Genomic DNA, 17170 nt, shown 5'->3' on the forward strand with positions numbered 1-17170 from the left:
AGTAACAGATTTTTTGAAACATGCTGGAACAGTTTAAGAGAATGATTGAAAATGGTTCTGAAGACTTTGGTTAGCACTGTGTTTAAGAATGGCAGGGGAGATAGAGTCGGGGCTAACGGCACTGATATTTTGCTTCCTAAACAGCTTTGTCACCTCCTCCTTCACAACAAAGGTGTCTGTCACTAGTGATGGTCTGCTGACTGGGCACTAGAAGGGATTTTTGAAGTGTGATCTAGCTGCAGTGGAATGTGTTTAAACGATTAAGGAGGGGATGCCTTATTTTATCATTTGGAATGGACAGAAGGCTTCTCCAGACTAAAGAACAGTACCTTACAGATAACTGGTTCTCCAGATTGACTGAATATTGGCACTTGACAGCTGTGATTGCCTTCTCCAGCTCTTACTTGGCCTTTTTGAAATCCCCATGATCTCCGGCCCACTTGTGTTCTTGATCCTTGTGTTTTATGTTCAATTTTCCCACTCACCAATGAATTAATTATTCTTTCTGGTGGTCATTATCATTTCCTTTTTAGGCAACCTCAAGTCAACTAGTGTTCATAACAAAAAACAAGTTGCTAGAGGAACTCAGTGGCAAAAGGAAGTTCTCCACAGAAGCTGCATGACCCACTGGGTTCCTCCAGGAGCTTGTACTTTGCTCAATATGCCAGCACAGTTCCAAATATACCAATACGAGAAGTAGTACTGTCTTATTCATTGTGGGTAAAATGTTGATCAGGCCAGGAAAGAAAATCCTCCCTAGCTTTGATAACTGAAAGAATACATTGCAATTATCTGAATGGTCAGATGAGGTCCATTTAATGGGTCAACCTTAAGACAGCACCTTAGACAATGTAACATCTGCTTAGAATGTCCTTAAGTGTTAACTAGTCCTGGATTGACACTGGACGCCTCAACCTTCTGACTGAAAGACACAAGAACTGGTACACAGCCATGTAGTCACAACACACTTCTGATTTCAGCTTGTAGGTGGCATCCATGATTTGATTCCATACTGCTTCACTCAGCTCATATACTGTTCCAGAACATGGTCATGTTAAGACTCTTCTGACCAGGATCCCATCTTTTATCTTTGATAAACTTAAACACATGCAAAATTCAACTCAATTTCTTCATTAAAGTTGCAATCACCCATTACCATGCTTCTGCAAGGACCCCCAAGTATATCTTAAATTCTTAGTCTTGTGTTCAATCCTTCCCATGGCTTCATCTTCCTCTACTACTAATCCCGAGCATCATAACTATATTAGATATCTCTAGTTTAAGTGTGGGATCTTAACAGAATACTAGTAACCAAGAACCCAAGTTCTACTAGTAACCAAGAACCCAAGTTCAAGAACTTCCAAAAAAAACACTCCATTTTGTCAGCACTATTTCACCATTAAGACACAAAACATCTGCCCTAAGACTTCCTTATTTAATTCTATTTTATTAATAAAATTTTGTTTGATAACACATTCCGTAGACCTTGGGCATCTCACAACATTAAAGAAACTGCACAAGTATATGAATATTACAGAAACATGTACAGAACTATCATACAACAGTAACCTCCTCTTCCTTCACAACAAAGATGTTGGGAGTAAAGACATTTCTGTATTTTTCATTATTTTTGAACAAGTTTGAATACAAACTATAAAATAATCCAGTTGAAATATGCTCTAAATTAACAGGGCAGTATCCTGAAAGTGCACATACATTAGATCCCATCTGGAATGAGATATAATTTGACATTCTGAAAACATTTTTGTGGTTATGATATCCCCAATTTCAAGTCAGTGGGAGGCATCAGTAAATTAGGCTGAAGAGAGTTACATTTGAATAGCAATTGTTACAGAAATAGCATTTTTTTTTTAAATTTTAAACACAAAGATATAGGGATACATACCAGGTAGGTGGTAAAGTGCCATTAGAAATTTAAAACAAGACAAAAGACTACCCAGATAATTATGTCCAGATGCAGATGTTTTAGCTATTATCTGTCCCAGTAAGGTGGACATGATAGATGATGTTCTTTAATTTCTTCACAAACTCAAATTGACAGAAAACAAGTTAATATACAGAACTATTTTTTATTCTATCTTAATGCTACTAGACTAGTAAGCCAAAGAATCTTTACTGTTTTGCATTAAAGCAACATGCATTTAGAGGTAATACACAAGTACATGTTCAAAAAAGAAAACTCACATTACTGAGCGGTGTGTAAGTATTATCAGAAAACTCCATGGTCTCACTGGTAGGGATGCCCATGTTAGCATGTCGTTCCTCTAATTTCAGAGCTTCAATTTCAGTTTTTAATTCCTTCAACTGCTCTTGCAGGTGTTTGCTTTTTTCCATGTATTCCACACTATGAAGTAAATTAAAATTGTGCACGTTATTTGCCTTTTCAAGGCGGCAAAAATTATTAATTCAGAAGTTCATCTGATGCCACTGGCATGCAGTACATCCAAGGACAAATGCACGAGAGGTAGAAGTACAGTAACTTACCGTTCTCGCTCTATCTCCATGGATAACCGCTTCATATCAGTATCCTTGAAGTCAAATTTAAAAGATCCAGATTCTAAGTTAAGATCACCAACATCAGCTGGGGGATGAGCTGAATGTGAAGCTATAACCTAGGTGAATCAGATTTAAAAATTGAGACATCAGCTGTACTTCTTAAAAGATCTTTTACCTATTATGAATTCAGTATACAGGTACCTTTACAAAGGTAGCGTGTTCCTATGAAACCTTTCCTAAGCCGAAATGGTGTAAAGCGAAGAACCATTAATTTATATGGGAAAAATTTTCGTAAAAGCAAAAATCCTCTGAAATACGAGAACAGGTTACTAATGTCGGTCTTTTGTAAAAACGAAGTGGCGTAAAGCGAACATTCGTAAAGTGGGGGACACCTGTATTGCTAAACTAATTCAATCAACAAATTAACTTCTGAGGTGCATTTCACCCTAAGACAAATTGCACGTTATTCTGTATTATGCAAGTACGTTCGTTCATAATAGTATAGGGAATCAATAATAACCATATATGTGAAACATAAATGTCTTTTCTAAATGAATAAATTGTGTTATTAAGTGAATTAAACATACATACACACAAAAAATACTTGCAAGTCATAATTTTGCATATACCGGATAACTGGGTTTTGTGATCTCCAGCAGTCTATGCTTGGCTCTTCTCTCTGCCTCTCGAGCTTCGGTTAGATCTTGCTTGAGCTGTTCTGCTTCCTTAGATCTGAAATAAATATTTTTAAACTAAAGATTGTATAATAACACTATTCCATCACTACAAAAGAACAATGCTAAGATATTCCTTCTGGAAATGATAAAACAACAGTGTGTTCCAGGTTTCAATGAGTCACTAAACCAACCATCATTTAATTTGCGCTATGATTACACGAGGAACATTTACACAATACCCATCAGGAAAAAAAAACACTATCTTAAATGAAGGACCATTTAAGAGAATATTATCTACTTGTGGAAGACAGACAATGCTGTTGCAATTATGTAGTAACCATGGCTCTCCTTTCTATTTTATGAAGTACTTGATAGTTTTCCTGACACCTTGACTCAGGTTCACTTTCTGATTTCTAAATTCTGATCTCTTAAACTGGCCTGATCAACAGATAGGTTTGGGAAAGAATGCTGGCAAAAGGATGAAAGAGAAAAGACTGACAGTTGTAGGATTTTCACATAATCATTACAGCACATTACAGGCCCTTCAGCCCACAGTGTTGTGCCGACCATGTAACCTACTCTAGAAACTGCCTAAAATTTCCCTATTGCAAAGCCCTCTATTTTTCTAAGCTCCATGTATCTATCCAAGAGACCATTAAAATACCCAGTTGTATCCGCTTCCACCACCACTACCAGCAGTGTAGTCCATGCACCCACCTCTCTCTGTGTGGAAAAACTTACCTCTGTCATCCCCTCAGTACCTATTTCCAAGCACCTTAAAACTATATGCCCTCATGTTAGCCACTTCAGCCCTGGAAAAAAGCCTCTGGCTATCCACACAATCAATGCACCTCATCACCTTATACACCTCTATCAGGTCACCTCTCATCCTCCGTCGCTCCAAGGAGAAAAGGTCAAGTGCACTCAACATATTCTCATAAGGTACTCCCTCCAATCTAGGCAACATCCTTGTAAATCTCCTCCGTACTCTCTCTATAGTATCCACACCCTTCCTGTAGTGAAGTGACCAGAATTGAACAGAGTTCTCCATGTGAGGTCTGACCTAGGTCTTATATAGCTCTAACATTACCTCATGGCTCCTGAACTCAATTACACTTAATGTGAACCGATTTACTTACAGGTTTAGTAGTCAGTCTCTGACGACACTGACTTCCACAAAATATACTGCACATCATTTATCACATAGGCAAACAGATGACTTCCAAAATGCAAGCTAACAAACCTCCTCTCTGATTCCTCCACAAGCTTAACAGCTATCAACTCTGCTTCTCGCATCTTCTGTTCCATTAGACGCTTCTCCTCTTTTGTCTTCAGGGCTGTGACTTCCAACCTTTGTCGCTCCTGCTCTGCTTCTGCAGCTTTCTGAGCGAGCAGCTTGGCCTCCTCTTCTGCAATCTGTGCCTTCTCTGCAAGCAAGTCAGCAGTCTCCTCTGATCGTATCTAAGAAAAAGCATTAACTTCCTGAATACGTATCGGTATGTGATAAAACTTGAGCTTTACCCATGGTCTATAAACTCAAAAGAAAATCACAATCAGGTTTGACATCAGAGGAGTATGTCATGAAATTAGTTAACCTCATGGCAGCAGTACATTGAAATACATGATAAATAAATATAGAGAAAAAACTTTATTGCATTAAGTATATGTCAATTAAGTAGTTAATTTAAAATTAGTAGTGCAAAAAACAGAAATAAAAGTAGTGAGTTAGTGTTCATGGGTTCAAGGTCCATTTAGAAAATGGCAGAGGGGAAGAAGCTACTCCTAAATAATTGAGTGTATGCCTTCAGACTTCTGTACCTCCTTCCTGACAATAACAATGAGAAGAAGGCATGTCCTGGATGGCGTGGGTCATTAATGATGGATGCTGAAAATGAGTACAAGGTTGTTGCTGTGACATCATTGAACTAATTGGTATATCTCGCTCCTGTATGCCCTTTTTTCACCATATGAAATTCTACCAACAATGGTTGTATCATCAACAAATTTATACATGGTATTTGAGCTATGCCTAGCCACACAATCATGGGTGTAAAGGCAGTACAGTATTGGAGTATAAAGTTGCATTGTTTGCTGTGTAACCAAAACTATGTAGTCAGCTTTGTGTTTGCTATTTGCTATGTATGTATCCAATTTAGTAGGAGAATGAAATCTCTGTATTGTCTCTGTACTATTGAACACATCAGTGACTTAAGAATGTAGCCAAATAAGAAGATAATGGTGTGTTAATGAGAGGCTAGCTAAGAGATAACTGTGGCCAGGGATGAGGTAACACGTGGCCCAAAAGGTAGATTAGAACATGATTAAGTTAATGGGTAGAAACAATAGTGGGAAGTCGGGAGCTGATGTACTGGTGATACGCAACTGTAGACCGATTGGATATGCTAATGCAACTAAACCAGGAGATTGCTATAAAAAATGCTATGCACAAGGATCGGTGGGCAATCAGCGACTAGCTCACTAACTGTCTCAGCTTTGATTTGCAAATTAAAGTTTAACACTTCTTGAAGAATCTTCTGCGTCTCCTGGTCGTTTGTGGGGCACAAGAAACCACAACAAAAATTGGCGCAGTCGGCAGGATCGGAAAGAGACCCGCAGAAAGGAAACAGCAGATTGGGGATGCTTCCCAGTCCTCTAGGGAACCCCACAGGGCTAACAGAATTAAGGGTGCGCCCAAACAAAAGGTAAGCGCTTTTTGAGACAATTTGGACTAAGAATTCTGTTGGTTTTGGGGAGGTCTTGGAGTCTCAGAAGTGTGGAACCACTGCCGAAGGGTCTCTCCGGTCCAAAGAATCTGGCAGAATTGGGGGTTAACAGGAGGCTCAGAGGATTGATCAAGAACACTGCAGTGAGGGTAAGTACAAGTAAGCTAATAAGAAGTTAAGTGAAGAAAAACTCCACGTGGTGTTTTGGTAAGTCCCTGTGGATACCGCTTCGTATGAAACGAAGGTCTGAACGGGCAAGGAAAGGAAAAACAGAGAAAATCCCCGTGGATACCGCCTTAAGAGATAAGGGTCTGAATAGACGAGGTGCAAAGAGAAAGTTCTGTGGATACCGCTCTAAGTAGAGGTCTGTACAGGCAGAACAGAATAGGAAACAAGGACAGTCCAATATATAGTTTAAAGCGCTGGTAGATAGACGATAGACTAGGCATAGAATTAGAGTAAATAATATTATCCAGTAAACAAACTGTGAATCTCTGAAATACCTTAAAAAGAGAGAACAACATGACAGGTAAAGGAACGGCAGTAGAGATTCTGAGCAAAAAAATCCCGGTAAATAAATATGAGATCACAAAAACTTCAGAAAAATGAGAAAAAAAGAACCAAAAACCTGGTCACAAAATGGCCAAGAGAAGGAACGTTTAATGTAAGCTTGTGCGAAGAAATGGAGGCACTAATTAAAAATTACAAACCAAAAGATAAATCTAAGAGGGCAAAAAAGGGAACGAGAAATGGAAGTGCTAAAACTCTTCAGAACGGAGGGAGAAAGGCTGAGGAGGACAGGTAGAATATTGATTACAAGCGAGGAAGACACTAAGGTGCTGGAGAAACAGCCTGTTAGAGGGAGGTACAGTGAGAAGCTGGCTTCAGCTCCGTACCCGGACGTGAAAGAAACAGAAAGGCCCCTTCCCTATAATGAGGAAGGAACCCCTAAGCAGTGCCCCCTGCTGACAGGTACAGTAAACATGCAGGGAGAAGTACAAGTTTGGGATAATGAGGAGGAAAAAAGACAATACAGGAAGGAAAAAGCGGCAATATGGAAGGAGATACAGGCAGAAAGGATAAAGGTGGAACTGGCAAAGAGAGAAATGAAAGAAGAGATTGAACGGATGAAATACTTGAGAGAGGAAAAGGAGTATGAGGAGCATTGGTTATACCATAGAAATCAACAGACTAGAAAAGAAAGTGGCTCATCAGGGCAGGAAGAGCTGAGGCATTCAAGAGGAAGTGGAAAAAAGATAGGAGACGAGAGTCTTAGAGAAACACAAGAGAGAAGGGAATCAAGCACGAGTAAGGATCATGAGGAGTCCCTGCCACAGGTGTACAGACACGGACAGGAAGAAAGAGAAGGTGACTCATTGGAGGAGCAAGAGTTAAGTGGAGAGAGAGGATGCGAGAATCTTTCGGGAAGAGGTAGGAGGCAGAAGCCGAGAAGAGCAGAAGGAAGCGGTAGGGAAGCGACTTGCGGAAGTAGAGAGAGAGCTAGATAAGTTACTGAGAGGGGATTGCCAAAGGAGATGTGAAAAATACTCCAGGGGCCAACCAAGTATTGAATCAGGACAGAAAGGAAGGACTCCACAGGGAAACCGAGGGAAGAAGAGGACCCCGGAGAAATTTGTGTGGGAGGCAGTAAAGACATACCCTGAGACAGATGGGGAGTCAGGCGAGGAGGAGAGCCAGGGCAGGTGGGAAGAAGGAGGAAGAATGATGCCGATGTTAGTTAAAGGATCAGGACAAGTGCAGTATATCCCTTGGGGATCCCAGGACCTAGAAGGGCTGAAAAACACTCTGCCCAATCTACATGAAGAAGCAGGGAAATGGATTGGAGCCTTTGAAGCAGAAACGGCAGGACGATTATTGGCTATGGGAGATTTGAAGGCACTATTGATAAGGTTGATGGGAACCTCCAAATTTAACGAACTAATGGAAATGGCTGGCATAGTAAACTCGAACGACCTGAGAACTGATGGAGACGGGTTTGACAGAGTGAGGAAGAGGGTATGGCAGGCCCTCAGGAAGCTTTATCCAGCCAAAGTGGACCCCAAAGCCTTAAAGGGGGATCCACTGGGAGACACTGAAAACCCAGCAGCCTACGTAGAAAACCAGTTGAAAAGGTGGAGACTGGAGACTGAGCAAGAGGTGGGAAAATAGCTTATTTATCACCACACTGTTCCAACATAGCATTTTGGATGCAATGCCTCCGCAAGTAAAATCCAAACTGGAGGAAGTGGTTGGGCTGACGTCAATGACCCCACAAGAATTTAGAGACCATGTAGTCCATGCGGTTGAGAAATACCGGAAAGACAAACAAAGGTTGGCTGAGCAGCAGGAAGAGGTGCAAAGAAAGTTAATACAAATGCAGCTCGAAGAACTCAAAAAGAAGGAAAAAGAGAAAAGCAAAAAGATGCTGCCAGCAACCACCGGTCCGAGTACAGCCATCGAACTGGATGAAGCACCACTATATGAAGGAACCGATCATACTGTAAGACAAGGGCCGGAAAACCCCATGTCAATAATCAACGTCTTTGGAGGAGCATTCCCACAAATCCCCTATCAGGAACAGACTAAATTCTAACAGCCCAGACAGGACTGGAAGTCCCAAGGAGGGGTACAGAGGAGGTAGAAGTTTGTGTGATGTTTGGAGAGAAGTGCTGTACTTTTATACCAAATAACACTAGTCCAGAAGGATCGTTTACTAAGGCAATGTATAAGTTGAAAAGTCTAAGAAAGCAAGTTAAACCGAATGCAGGGTTCAGACATCAGTTATTTGACTGGTTAGAAATGGGGAGCATGGCTGACTAAAATGGCAATAACTGTCAGTACTGTATTGTTGAGCTGTGCGCTTGTGCTGTACTGTTTTCTTCCTTGTCTCAAGTCTCTTGTAGTGCGTGTGCAACCAAACAATTTCCGATGCTCGTGACAATTACTAAAGCAAGCTTAGTGGAGAAAGAAGCACCGAAGATGTATTGTTACAGCCTACAACACCTGCAGGATGAACAAGAGCAAAACGACAGTGTGGGAGTAGATTGTAAGGGCTTCTGAGTTTTTTTTCCGTCTCAGGTACAAAGGGACAGGTTTTTGGCTCAGCGGCCCAGGGTAACAGGGAGAGAATACTTTGAGGTCTTGGCGCAGAAAATTATAGTTTAACCCGAGATTTGGGAATAAGTGCTTGAGTTCATTGGGGCTTTTGTGCACGGACTCTTACGCAACTGTAGACCGATTGGATATGCTAATGCAACTAAACCAGGAGATTGCTATAAAAAAATGCTATGCACAAGGATCGGTGGGCAATCAGCGACTAGCTCACTGACTGTCTCAGCTTTGATCTGCAAATTTAAGTTTAACACTTCTTGAAGAATCTTCTGTGTCTCCTGGTCGTTTGTGGGGCACAAGAAACTACGACAACAGCAGTGAGCTAAGCACACATCCGTGCGGGGTGTCAGCGTTGATCATCAGCTAGGTGGAGATGTTATTTCCAATACACATAGATTCTGGGTCTCTGGTTAGGAAGTCAAGGATCCAGTTGCAGAGGGAGGTACAGAAGCTTAGGCTCTGTAGCTTTTTGATCAGGACTGTAGAAATAATGATGTTAAATGCTGAGCAGTAGTCAATAAACAGCACCCTGATAGTTATTTGCATTGTCCAGGTGATCCAAGGTTGAATGGAGAGCCATTGAGATCGTGTCTACTGTAGACAGGCACATTGCAGTGGGTGTAGTTCTTTCCAATCCATGACCAACCTCTTAAAGCATTTCATCACTGTAGATGTGAGTACTACTGTACGATCTTCATTAATTCAGCTCATACTGTTCTTCTTGCGCACTGGTATAATCGTTGCCCTTTTGAAGGGGGTGGGAACTTCCAACAGTAGCAATAAGAGATTGAAGATGTCTGAATACCTCCACCAGTTGGTCGGCGCAGATTTTCAGAGCCCAACCCGGTACTTCAGCGGGCCCTGCCACCTTACGAGGGTTCACAATCTTGACAGCCATATAGCACATATATGGTTAAAACTGGTTACTACTAACCAAAAGGCTTTGTACAGAATAGTTCAGTGCTACCATTCATTGCTTTGATTAGCAGCCATCTCATAACACATCTAATATTTAGTACTGATTAATGGGTCTAGACATTTTCAGTAAAGCCAAATGTCACGCATCACTGACATTCTGGAAAAAAAAACTATGCAAATCTGCATTTTGAGTCAGTTTTGAAAGAGCCACCAATCTTTAGTTACAAGTTCTCAAGAAATGTATTTGTTTGAAATGCCAGAAATTAGTATGTTTGTAATTACTGCTGCTAGTTTTATACTCTTTCACAACACACTATGGAAATTTCAAGGGAACAAACTGTCAATTAGGAATTAAGAATAGTTCAGTACTGGTCTTCCAAAACTGAAAACTTTAAACAATTCTCAACAAAAACATTCCATTATCCATCACACCCACAAGCATTTGCACCCACAAGTTCAAACAAGCCAATGATCTGTACACTTTGCCTCTCATTGTTTATCTATATTCCTTAGAAGATGTGACAAATATACACCAGTTTAATTTACATTCAGCCTTAAAAACTTGTTGACTCCCATAAACCAGGCACAAAACAGCCTAGTTCATATTCCTTGATTATAAAGGACTAAAGCTTATAGTTTACGCTGCCATTGCCAATTTTGTGACAATTCTTGCAACAGCTACATTCACAATCAACTTTTACATTCTCCTGCTCAGTTCCACCCAATCACACTCAGAATGTTCTCAGATCACTGACATACGCTGCACACCAGCTTACATTTTTTAGCTACATCATAATTATAGTTTTCATTGTCTGAAGACCATTACTTCCTGGAAATGCCTGTAAGATGTTTTGGTAATCTCACAATAATCCCTACTTTTAGAGATTTTGAACTTCATTTCCAGTGTAATGTTACGACTCCAAGAGACCAGGTGAATAATATATCTACTCAGCATTAATTCCATAAATATTTTGAAATGAGGAGCTCCAATTCATTAGGCACAGACATAGATAAAGAAATACAGACTATTTGTTAATCCAGTAGTACAATATTTCTGCATAGGACTGTGCCACACCAAAATATACAAAGAAAACAGAACTTACATTTACAGACGGTCTATAATTGTGCTCCACAATGACTCACCAGTGCTTCATTCGCAAGCCTGGACTCATCCTGTAATTGATAAAGTCGCCTCTCCAAATCTTCTTTTGCTCGCTCAGCCTCCTCCCTCAACTTTTTCTCTCTGGCTAACCTTTGACGTTCCATCTGAAATCATAGTAATCCATCTTTCAGAGAAAATACTCCTGTCACATCAATGGACCAGCATTAAATAAACTATCACATGCATCATTTTACATGGAATGGACTAACCTTTTTCCTAGCCTTTTCTTCTCTAGCTTGAGCTTTCATCTGCTGAACTTCAATTGAATCTACTTTTCTTCTTCTCATAAACAAGTCATGATTTCCAATGCATAACTGCAAAATCTGAAAACAAGCAAAAGAAAGGGTGATTTGGCATTATTATGGCAGAATGAAATAGTCTTTCAAATAACATGGACTCCCCCTGCAAGTCTATTTTCGTCATGCCCATAGATGACAAAGACAGCTTCCTTTTTCTGAACAGAAAGTGCTATGGAAACCAAGGAATGTTAATAGAGTAGCTACAGTAAGAAATTCGATTGGCTGCTTGAAGACATATTGAATCAGTTCGCATTTTCAAAGTGTATGCCTACTTAAAAAAAAATCCATATCCAATGCAGGTTCAGATTTTTAAAACATTTATTTCACAATTGAATGTTAACAACATCCTAAGACAGGAAAGAAACCAAATTTTTTTTTTTAAATCAAGTATAAATTATTTATTTAAATTGCACCTTTTAATCCTGTTTTTAAATCTCCATTAAGATTGCATAGTTATGAAATTTATTGATACCGGCATTTTTAAATTATTATCTCTAAAGAGCTTTCAAATAGCTTTCTACAAGGGAGATTCACTTAAACACATTTACAACTTCAAGAGGTAACAGAGTGGCTCTGATATCAAGGCATAAATGGACTAACTGAAAGGCAGACAAGACAGTTGAATTGGTGGTTCCTGTGGAAAGCAATATCGAATCATGGGGAATACCAAAACTAGGATGATGAATTGCAATACACTTTATTTTGCCCTGGCTGTTACACAAAAAAAAAGCAGGAACTGACTTCAGACCTAAGGGTGTTTGCCATCTCACTGCAACTAATAGCTTGAACTCAATAGGGTAGATAAGCAGCAACTGTGCAATATCACAAGGGCTTGATAGGAGTCCATGCAGCCTTTTGAGTCTATGCCACCAGTTATCAAAATCTGATCTTGTACAAAATGCCATTTTTAGCACTAACCCAATATTTCTCCATTTCTAAATATCCAAAAAAATGCATCACTATTTTGAATGAGCATAACAACTAAGCTCCCACAACAGCAAGGGTAAAGAATTCCAAGCATCTACCACCCAAGTAAAGCAATTTAAACCAAACCAACAAAAGCATAATGGATACCCAATAAAGTGGCAAAAAAATTCATTGTACCAACCATCATTTTTTAAATGGTAGGAAGCAGACATTTATAGCAATATCACAGCTTGGCTTATCTACTACAAAGTATTCAACATCTACTACTCAACAAGTCAAACAACACATGTTTCAAATCAAGAACCCTTTATCAGAATTGGAAATGTGGAGGTTAAAAATGGTTATACCGCAGAGGAGAGTTGGTGGGATGCAGATCAAAGCTACCAAGATAACAATTTGTTTAAAAACTGGCAGTTCACAACAGAAGAGGAAATAAAAGAATCAAATTGAAACAGAAACGTTCAGCCATTTCTGTAGAGAAAAAGGTAAACATCATGAGTACCAAGTGCAAATAAACCTTTCCAATTAAGGGTGTACATTTTTGATTTGGATGTCAAGGGCAACCCTGTGCATCTAGTTGCCTTTTGGAGTCACAAAGCACAGAAACTGGCCTTTCACTCCTCCAATCCACGCTGACCAAGATCACCATCTCAGATTGTCCCATTTGCCCACATTTCACCCATATCTCTTTCCCCCAAATCCATTCACACACCTGTCCAAAAGTCTCTTAAGTGCTGTTATTGTACCCACCTCTACTCACTTCCAGATGATTTTACCATATACTCATGACAAACTATGTGACAAAGCTCCCTCGGGTGACTAGCTTTGTGGTTCAACTTGCTCTTTATTACTTTATTGAATTACAGAGCGGAGCAGGCCTTAGAGCTATGCCACCCATCAATCTCCTGATTTAACCCTACACTAATCGCGGGACAATTGACAATGACCAATTAACCTACTAACCGGTACGTCACTGAATTGTGGGAGAAAACCAGAGCACCAAGAGGAAACCCACGTGGTCACGGGGAGAAGGTACAAACTCTTTACAGGCAACGGCAGGAAATGAACCCAAGTCACCGGGACTGTGGTGTTGTGCTAAATGTGCTCACGTGCCGCCCCATTATCTCCTCCCCACAGGTCATTATTCCTAATTAAATAGTTTCTTTGATAATTCTGCACACCATCAGATGTTCCCCGTGCTTATCCGCATACCCCCTTTTGCAATCAGGAACTGTTATCTCCTTGCTTTTGCAGTTCTGATGAAGACTATAACTTCAAACATCAGCAGTTTTGCTCTGTGCAGAGGAACTCAACCTCCAAGTGCTGTCAGGAATATAGGAAAATAGGAGATTGTAGATGCTGGAGGATCTCAGCAGGGTCCTGATGCAGAATTTCGACCCAAGATGTCAACAATTCATCTCCTCCTGAATATGCTGCACAACTCAGAGATCCACCAGCAAGTCATTTACTGCATAGCAAAACAGATGCAAGATTGACCTGCTCTAAGTCTCATCTCTTCTTCCATGCCCTCAATTTGCTGACCTTTCAAAAGTGCATCTTTAAGTACCCCCAATAATCTAGAACTCAGAATCCTATGGAATAAAAAATTCTACAGATGAACCACATACACAATTTTATTCCAGTTTTCTAGCATCTGAAGTTTATTGCTCCAATTTTTACAAACTTGAATTGATCATAAATAAGCACAAACTACTGTAAATAAGTTTCACTGCATTTAGTATTACAGGAGAAGATAAAAGTTGTTAATGTAATTCATAAGATACACTCACCAATTTATTTACACGGAGCTGTGAAGAGTAAAATTTGAAAACCTCTGCCTTTTTGTCCAAAGGTTTGATGGTAAACTGTAAAAAAGTTAGCATTAGGTTTAAATTGTTAGTCTATATTTTACGGCAAAAAAATAAACTTTCAATTTAGTTTAGAAAAACCTTGCTCTGGATTAATTGCGCATTTGAAGACAACATGAAGCTAAGATATATCAAAGTCTCTATTGCATTGTGACACAACACTTTTTTCTGCATGCCAGTATCTTAACTGTACCACTTTATTTGATATGTTAAGTATTATTTATAAAGAAATTGTATCACAAGTTATTTCATAGTTTGTTTGGAATCTGATCGTTTTAAATTTGCTAGCTCTGGACCCTAATTAAATTGCAAGTATAAATTTTGAGCATTATTTTTAAGTAGGTAAATAGGTAGCAGACTACTGCTCATTTCACTTTATATCTCAATGAAAAATAGAAAAAAAATTAGAACTGAGACAGAAAAAGGAAACTTGGACAATGTAAAAACATTATGTGCAACCTGTCTTCTTTTGGAAGAGGACAGCGAGGCTTTGAGAAGAAGTGCGGCGGCGGCCATTTTCAAATTGCTTCTCAGATCGGAGTTCTGAGAGGCGGGACTGCGCAGGCGCGTGAAGGAGGCCTGGGAAGGAGGGAAGATATAAAAAGGAGAGAAGGAGTGAGTTAGTTCTCTTTTGGAACAGGACAGCGAGGCTTTGAGAAGAAGTGCGGCGGCGGCCATTTTCAAATTGCTTCTCAGATCGGAGTTCTGAGAGGCGGGACTGCGCAGGCGCGTGAAGGAGGCCTGGGAAGGAGGGAAGATATAAAAAGGAGAGAAGGAGTGAGTTAGTTCTCTTTTGGAAGAGGACAGCGAGGCTTTGAGAAGAAGTGCGGCAGCGGCCATTTTCAAATTGCTTCTCAGATCGGAGTTCTGAGAGGCGGGACTGCGCAGGCGCGTGAAGGAGGCCTGGGAAGGAGGAAAGATATAAAAAGAACGCAGCCTTAAGCAGCGGGCAGCTTCGTTTGCGGGCAGCGGAGTGAGCCGGGAGCAGAGTGTAGGGCTTGGGCTCAGAGGGCTTAGGCGGAAGAGGGCACAGTAGGCTTATCTTTTAGTCCTCCTTGTTATTTTCAGTTATTCGGGAAGTATGAGTGTGAGGGCAGCTTGTTGTTCTCGGTGTCGGATGTGGGAGGTCCTGGAGTCTCCGAGCCTCCCGGACGTCCTCATCTGCGCCAGGTGTGTCGAACTGCAGCTCCTGAGGGACCGAGTTAGGGAACTGGAGCTGCAGCTCGATGACCTTCGCCTGGTCAGGGAGAGTGAGGAGGTGATAGAGAGGAGTTACAGGCAGGTGGTCACTCCGGGGCCACGGGAGGCAGATAGGTGGGTCACGGTCAGGAAAGGGAAGGGGCAGGTACTAGAGAGTACCCCAGTGGCTGTACTCCTTGACAATAAGTACTCATGTTTGAGTACTGTTGGGGGGGACAGCCTACCTGGAGGAAGCGACAGTGGCCGGGCCTCCGGCACAGAGGACGGCCCTGTAGCTCAGAAGGGTAGGGATAGAAGAAAGAGGACCATAGTAATAGGGGACTCGATAGTCAGGGGTTCAGACAGGCGGTTCTGTGGAGGTGATCGGGAGTCCCGGATGGTAGTTTGCCTCCCTGGTGCCAGGGTCCGGGACGTTTCTGATCGCGTCCAAGATATCCTGAAGTGGGAGGGTGAGAAGCCAGAGGTCGTGGTACATGTAGGTACCAATGACATAGGTAGGAAAGGGGAAGAGGTCCTGAAACGAGAGTATAGGGAGTTAGGAAGGCAGTTAAGAAGAAGGACCGCAAAGGTAGTAATCTCGGGATTACTGCCTGTGCCACGCGACAGTGAGAGTAGGAATGGAATTAGGTGGAGGATGAATGCGTGGTTGAGGGATTGGAGCAGGGGGCAGGGATTCAAGTTTCTGGATCATTGGGACCTCTTCTGGGGCAGGCGTGACCTGTTCAAGAAGGACGGGTTACACTTGAATCCTGGGGGGGCCAATATCCTAGCGGGGAGGTTTGCTAGGGCTACAGGGCAGACTTTAAACTAGTAAGATGGGGGGGCGGAAATCAATTTGAGGAAACTATGGGAGAGGAGGTTAGTTCACCAGTAGAGCAAGTAAGTAGACAGTGCGTGAGGGAGGAAAGGCAGGTGATGGAGAAGGGATGCGCTCAGCCCGAAGTTGTAGGGGAGAAGAAAGAAAAGGATAATAAATTTGAATGCATTGCTAGGGATGAAAAGAGAGGAGGAGGTGGAGAGTATCTTAAATGTATCTATTTTAATGCTAGGAGCATTGTAAGAAAGGTGGATGAGCTTAAAGTGTGGATTGATACCTGGAATTATGACGTTGTAGCTATTAGTGAAACATAGTTGCAGGAAGGGTGTGATTGGCAACTAAATATTCCTGGATTTAGTTGCTTCAGGCGTGATAGAGTAGGAGGGGCCAGAGGAGGAGGTGTTGCATTGCTTGTCCGAGAAAATCTTATGGCGGTGCTTTGGAAGGATAGATTAGAGAGCTCCTCTAGGGAGGCTATTTGGGTGGAATTGAGGAATGGGAAAGGTGTAGTAACACTGATAGGAGTGTATTATAGGCCACCTAATGAGGAGCGTGAGTTGGAAGAGCAAATGTGTAAGGAGATAGCAGATATTTGTAGTAAACACAAAGTGGTGATTGTGGGAGATTTTAATTTTCCACACATAGATTGGGAAGCTCATTCTGTAAAAGGGCTGGATGGTTTAGAGTTTGTGAAATGTGTGCAGGATAGTTTTTTGCAACAATACATAGAAGTACCGACTAGAGATGGGGCAGTGTTGGATCTCCTGTTAGGGAATGCGATAGGTCAGCTGACAGATGTATGTGTTGGGGAGCACTTCAGGTCCAGTGATCACAATAGCATTAGCTTCAATATAATTATGGAGAAGGACAGGACTGGACCTAGAGTTGAGATTTTTGATTGGAGAAAGGCTAACTTTGAGGAGATGCGCAGGGATTTAGAGAGAGTGGATT

The 17170-nt window shown here is 41.2% G+C and overlaps 1 protein-coding gene across 1 annotated transcript in view; it reads right to left on the minus strand.

The window, feature by feature from the left end:
• The window catches only part of nf2b (NF2, moesin-ezrin-radixin like (MERLIN) tumor suppressor b), a 61832-nt gene that overhangs the window by 6625 nt on the left and 38037 nt on the right, over positions 1–17170 (minus strand). Inside the window, exons 10-16 of the mRNA XM_073053573.1 lie at positions 14125–14199; positions 11318–11431; positions 11090–11212; positions 4438–4655; positions 3147–3249; positions 2506–2633; positions 2206–2365 (exon numbers count right to left, since the gene is read on the minus strand). Of these exons, the coding sequence (XP_072909674.1) occupies positions 2206–2365; positions 2506–2633; positions 3147–3249; positions 4438–4655; positions 11090–11212; positions 11318–11431; positions 14125–14199 (921 nt within the window). The remainder of the gene's footprint in view (positions 1–2205; positions 2366–2505; positions 2634–3146; positions 3250–4437; positions 4656–11089; positions 11213–11317; positions 11432–14124; positions 14200–17170) is intronic.

Source organism: Hemitrygon akajei, chromosome 8, assembly GCF_048418815.1.
Source record: "Hemitrygon akajei chromosome 8, sHemAka1.3, whole genome shotgun sequence".
Classification (NCBI taxonomy): Eukaryota; Metazoa; Chordata; class Chondrichthyes; order Myliobatiformes; family Dasyatidae; genus Hemitrygon; species Hemitrygon akajei.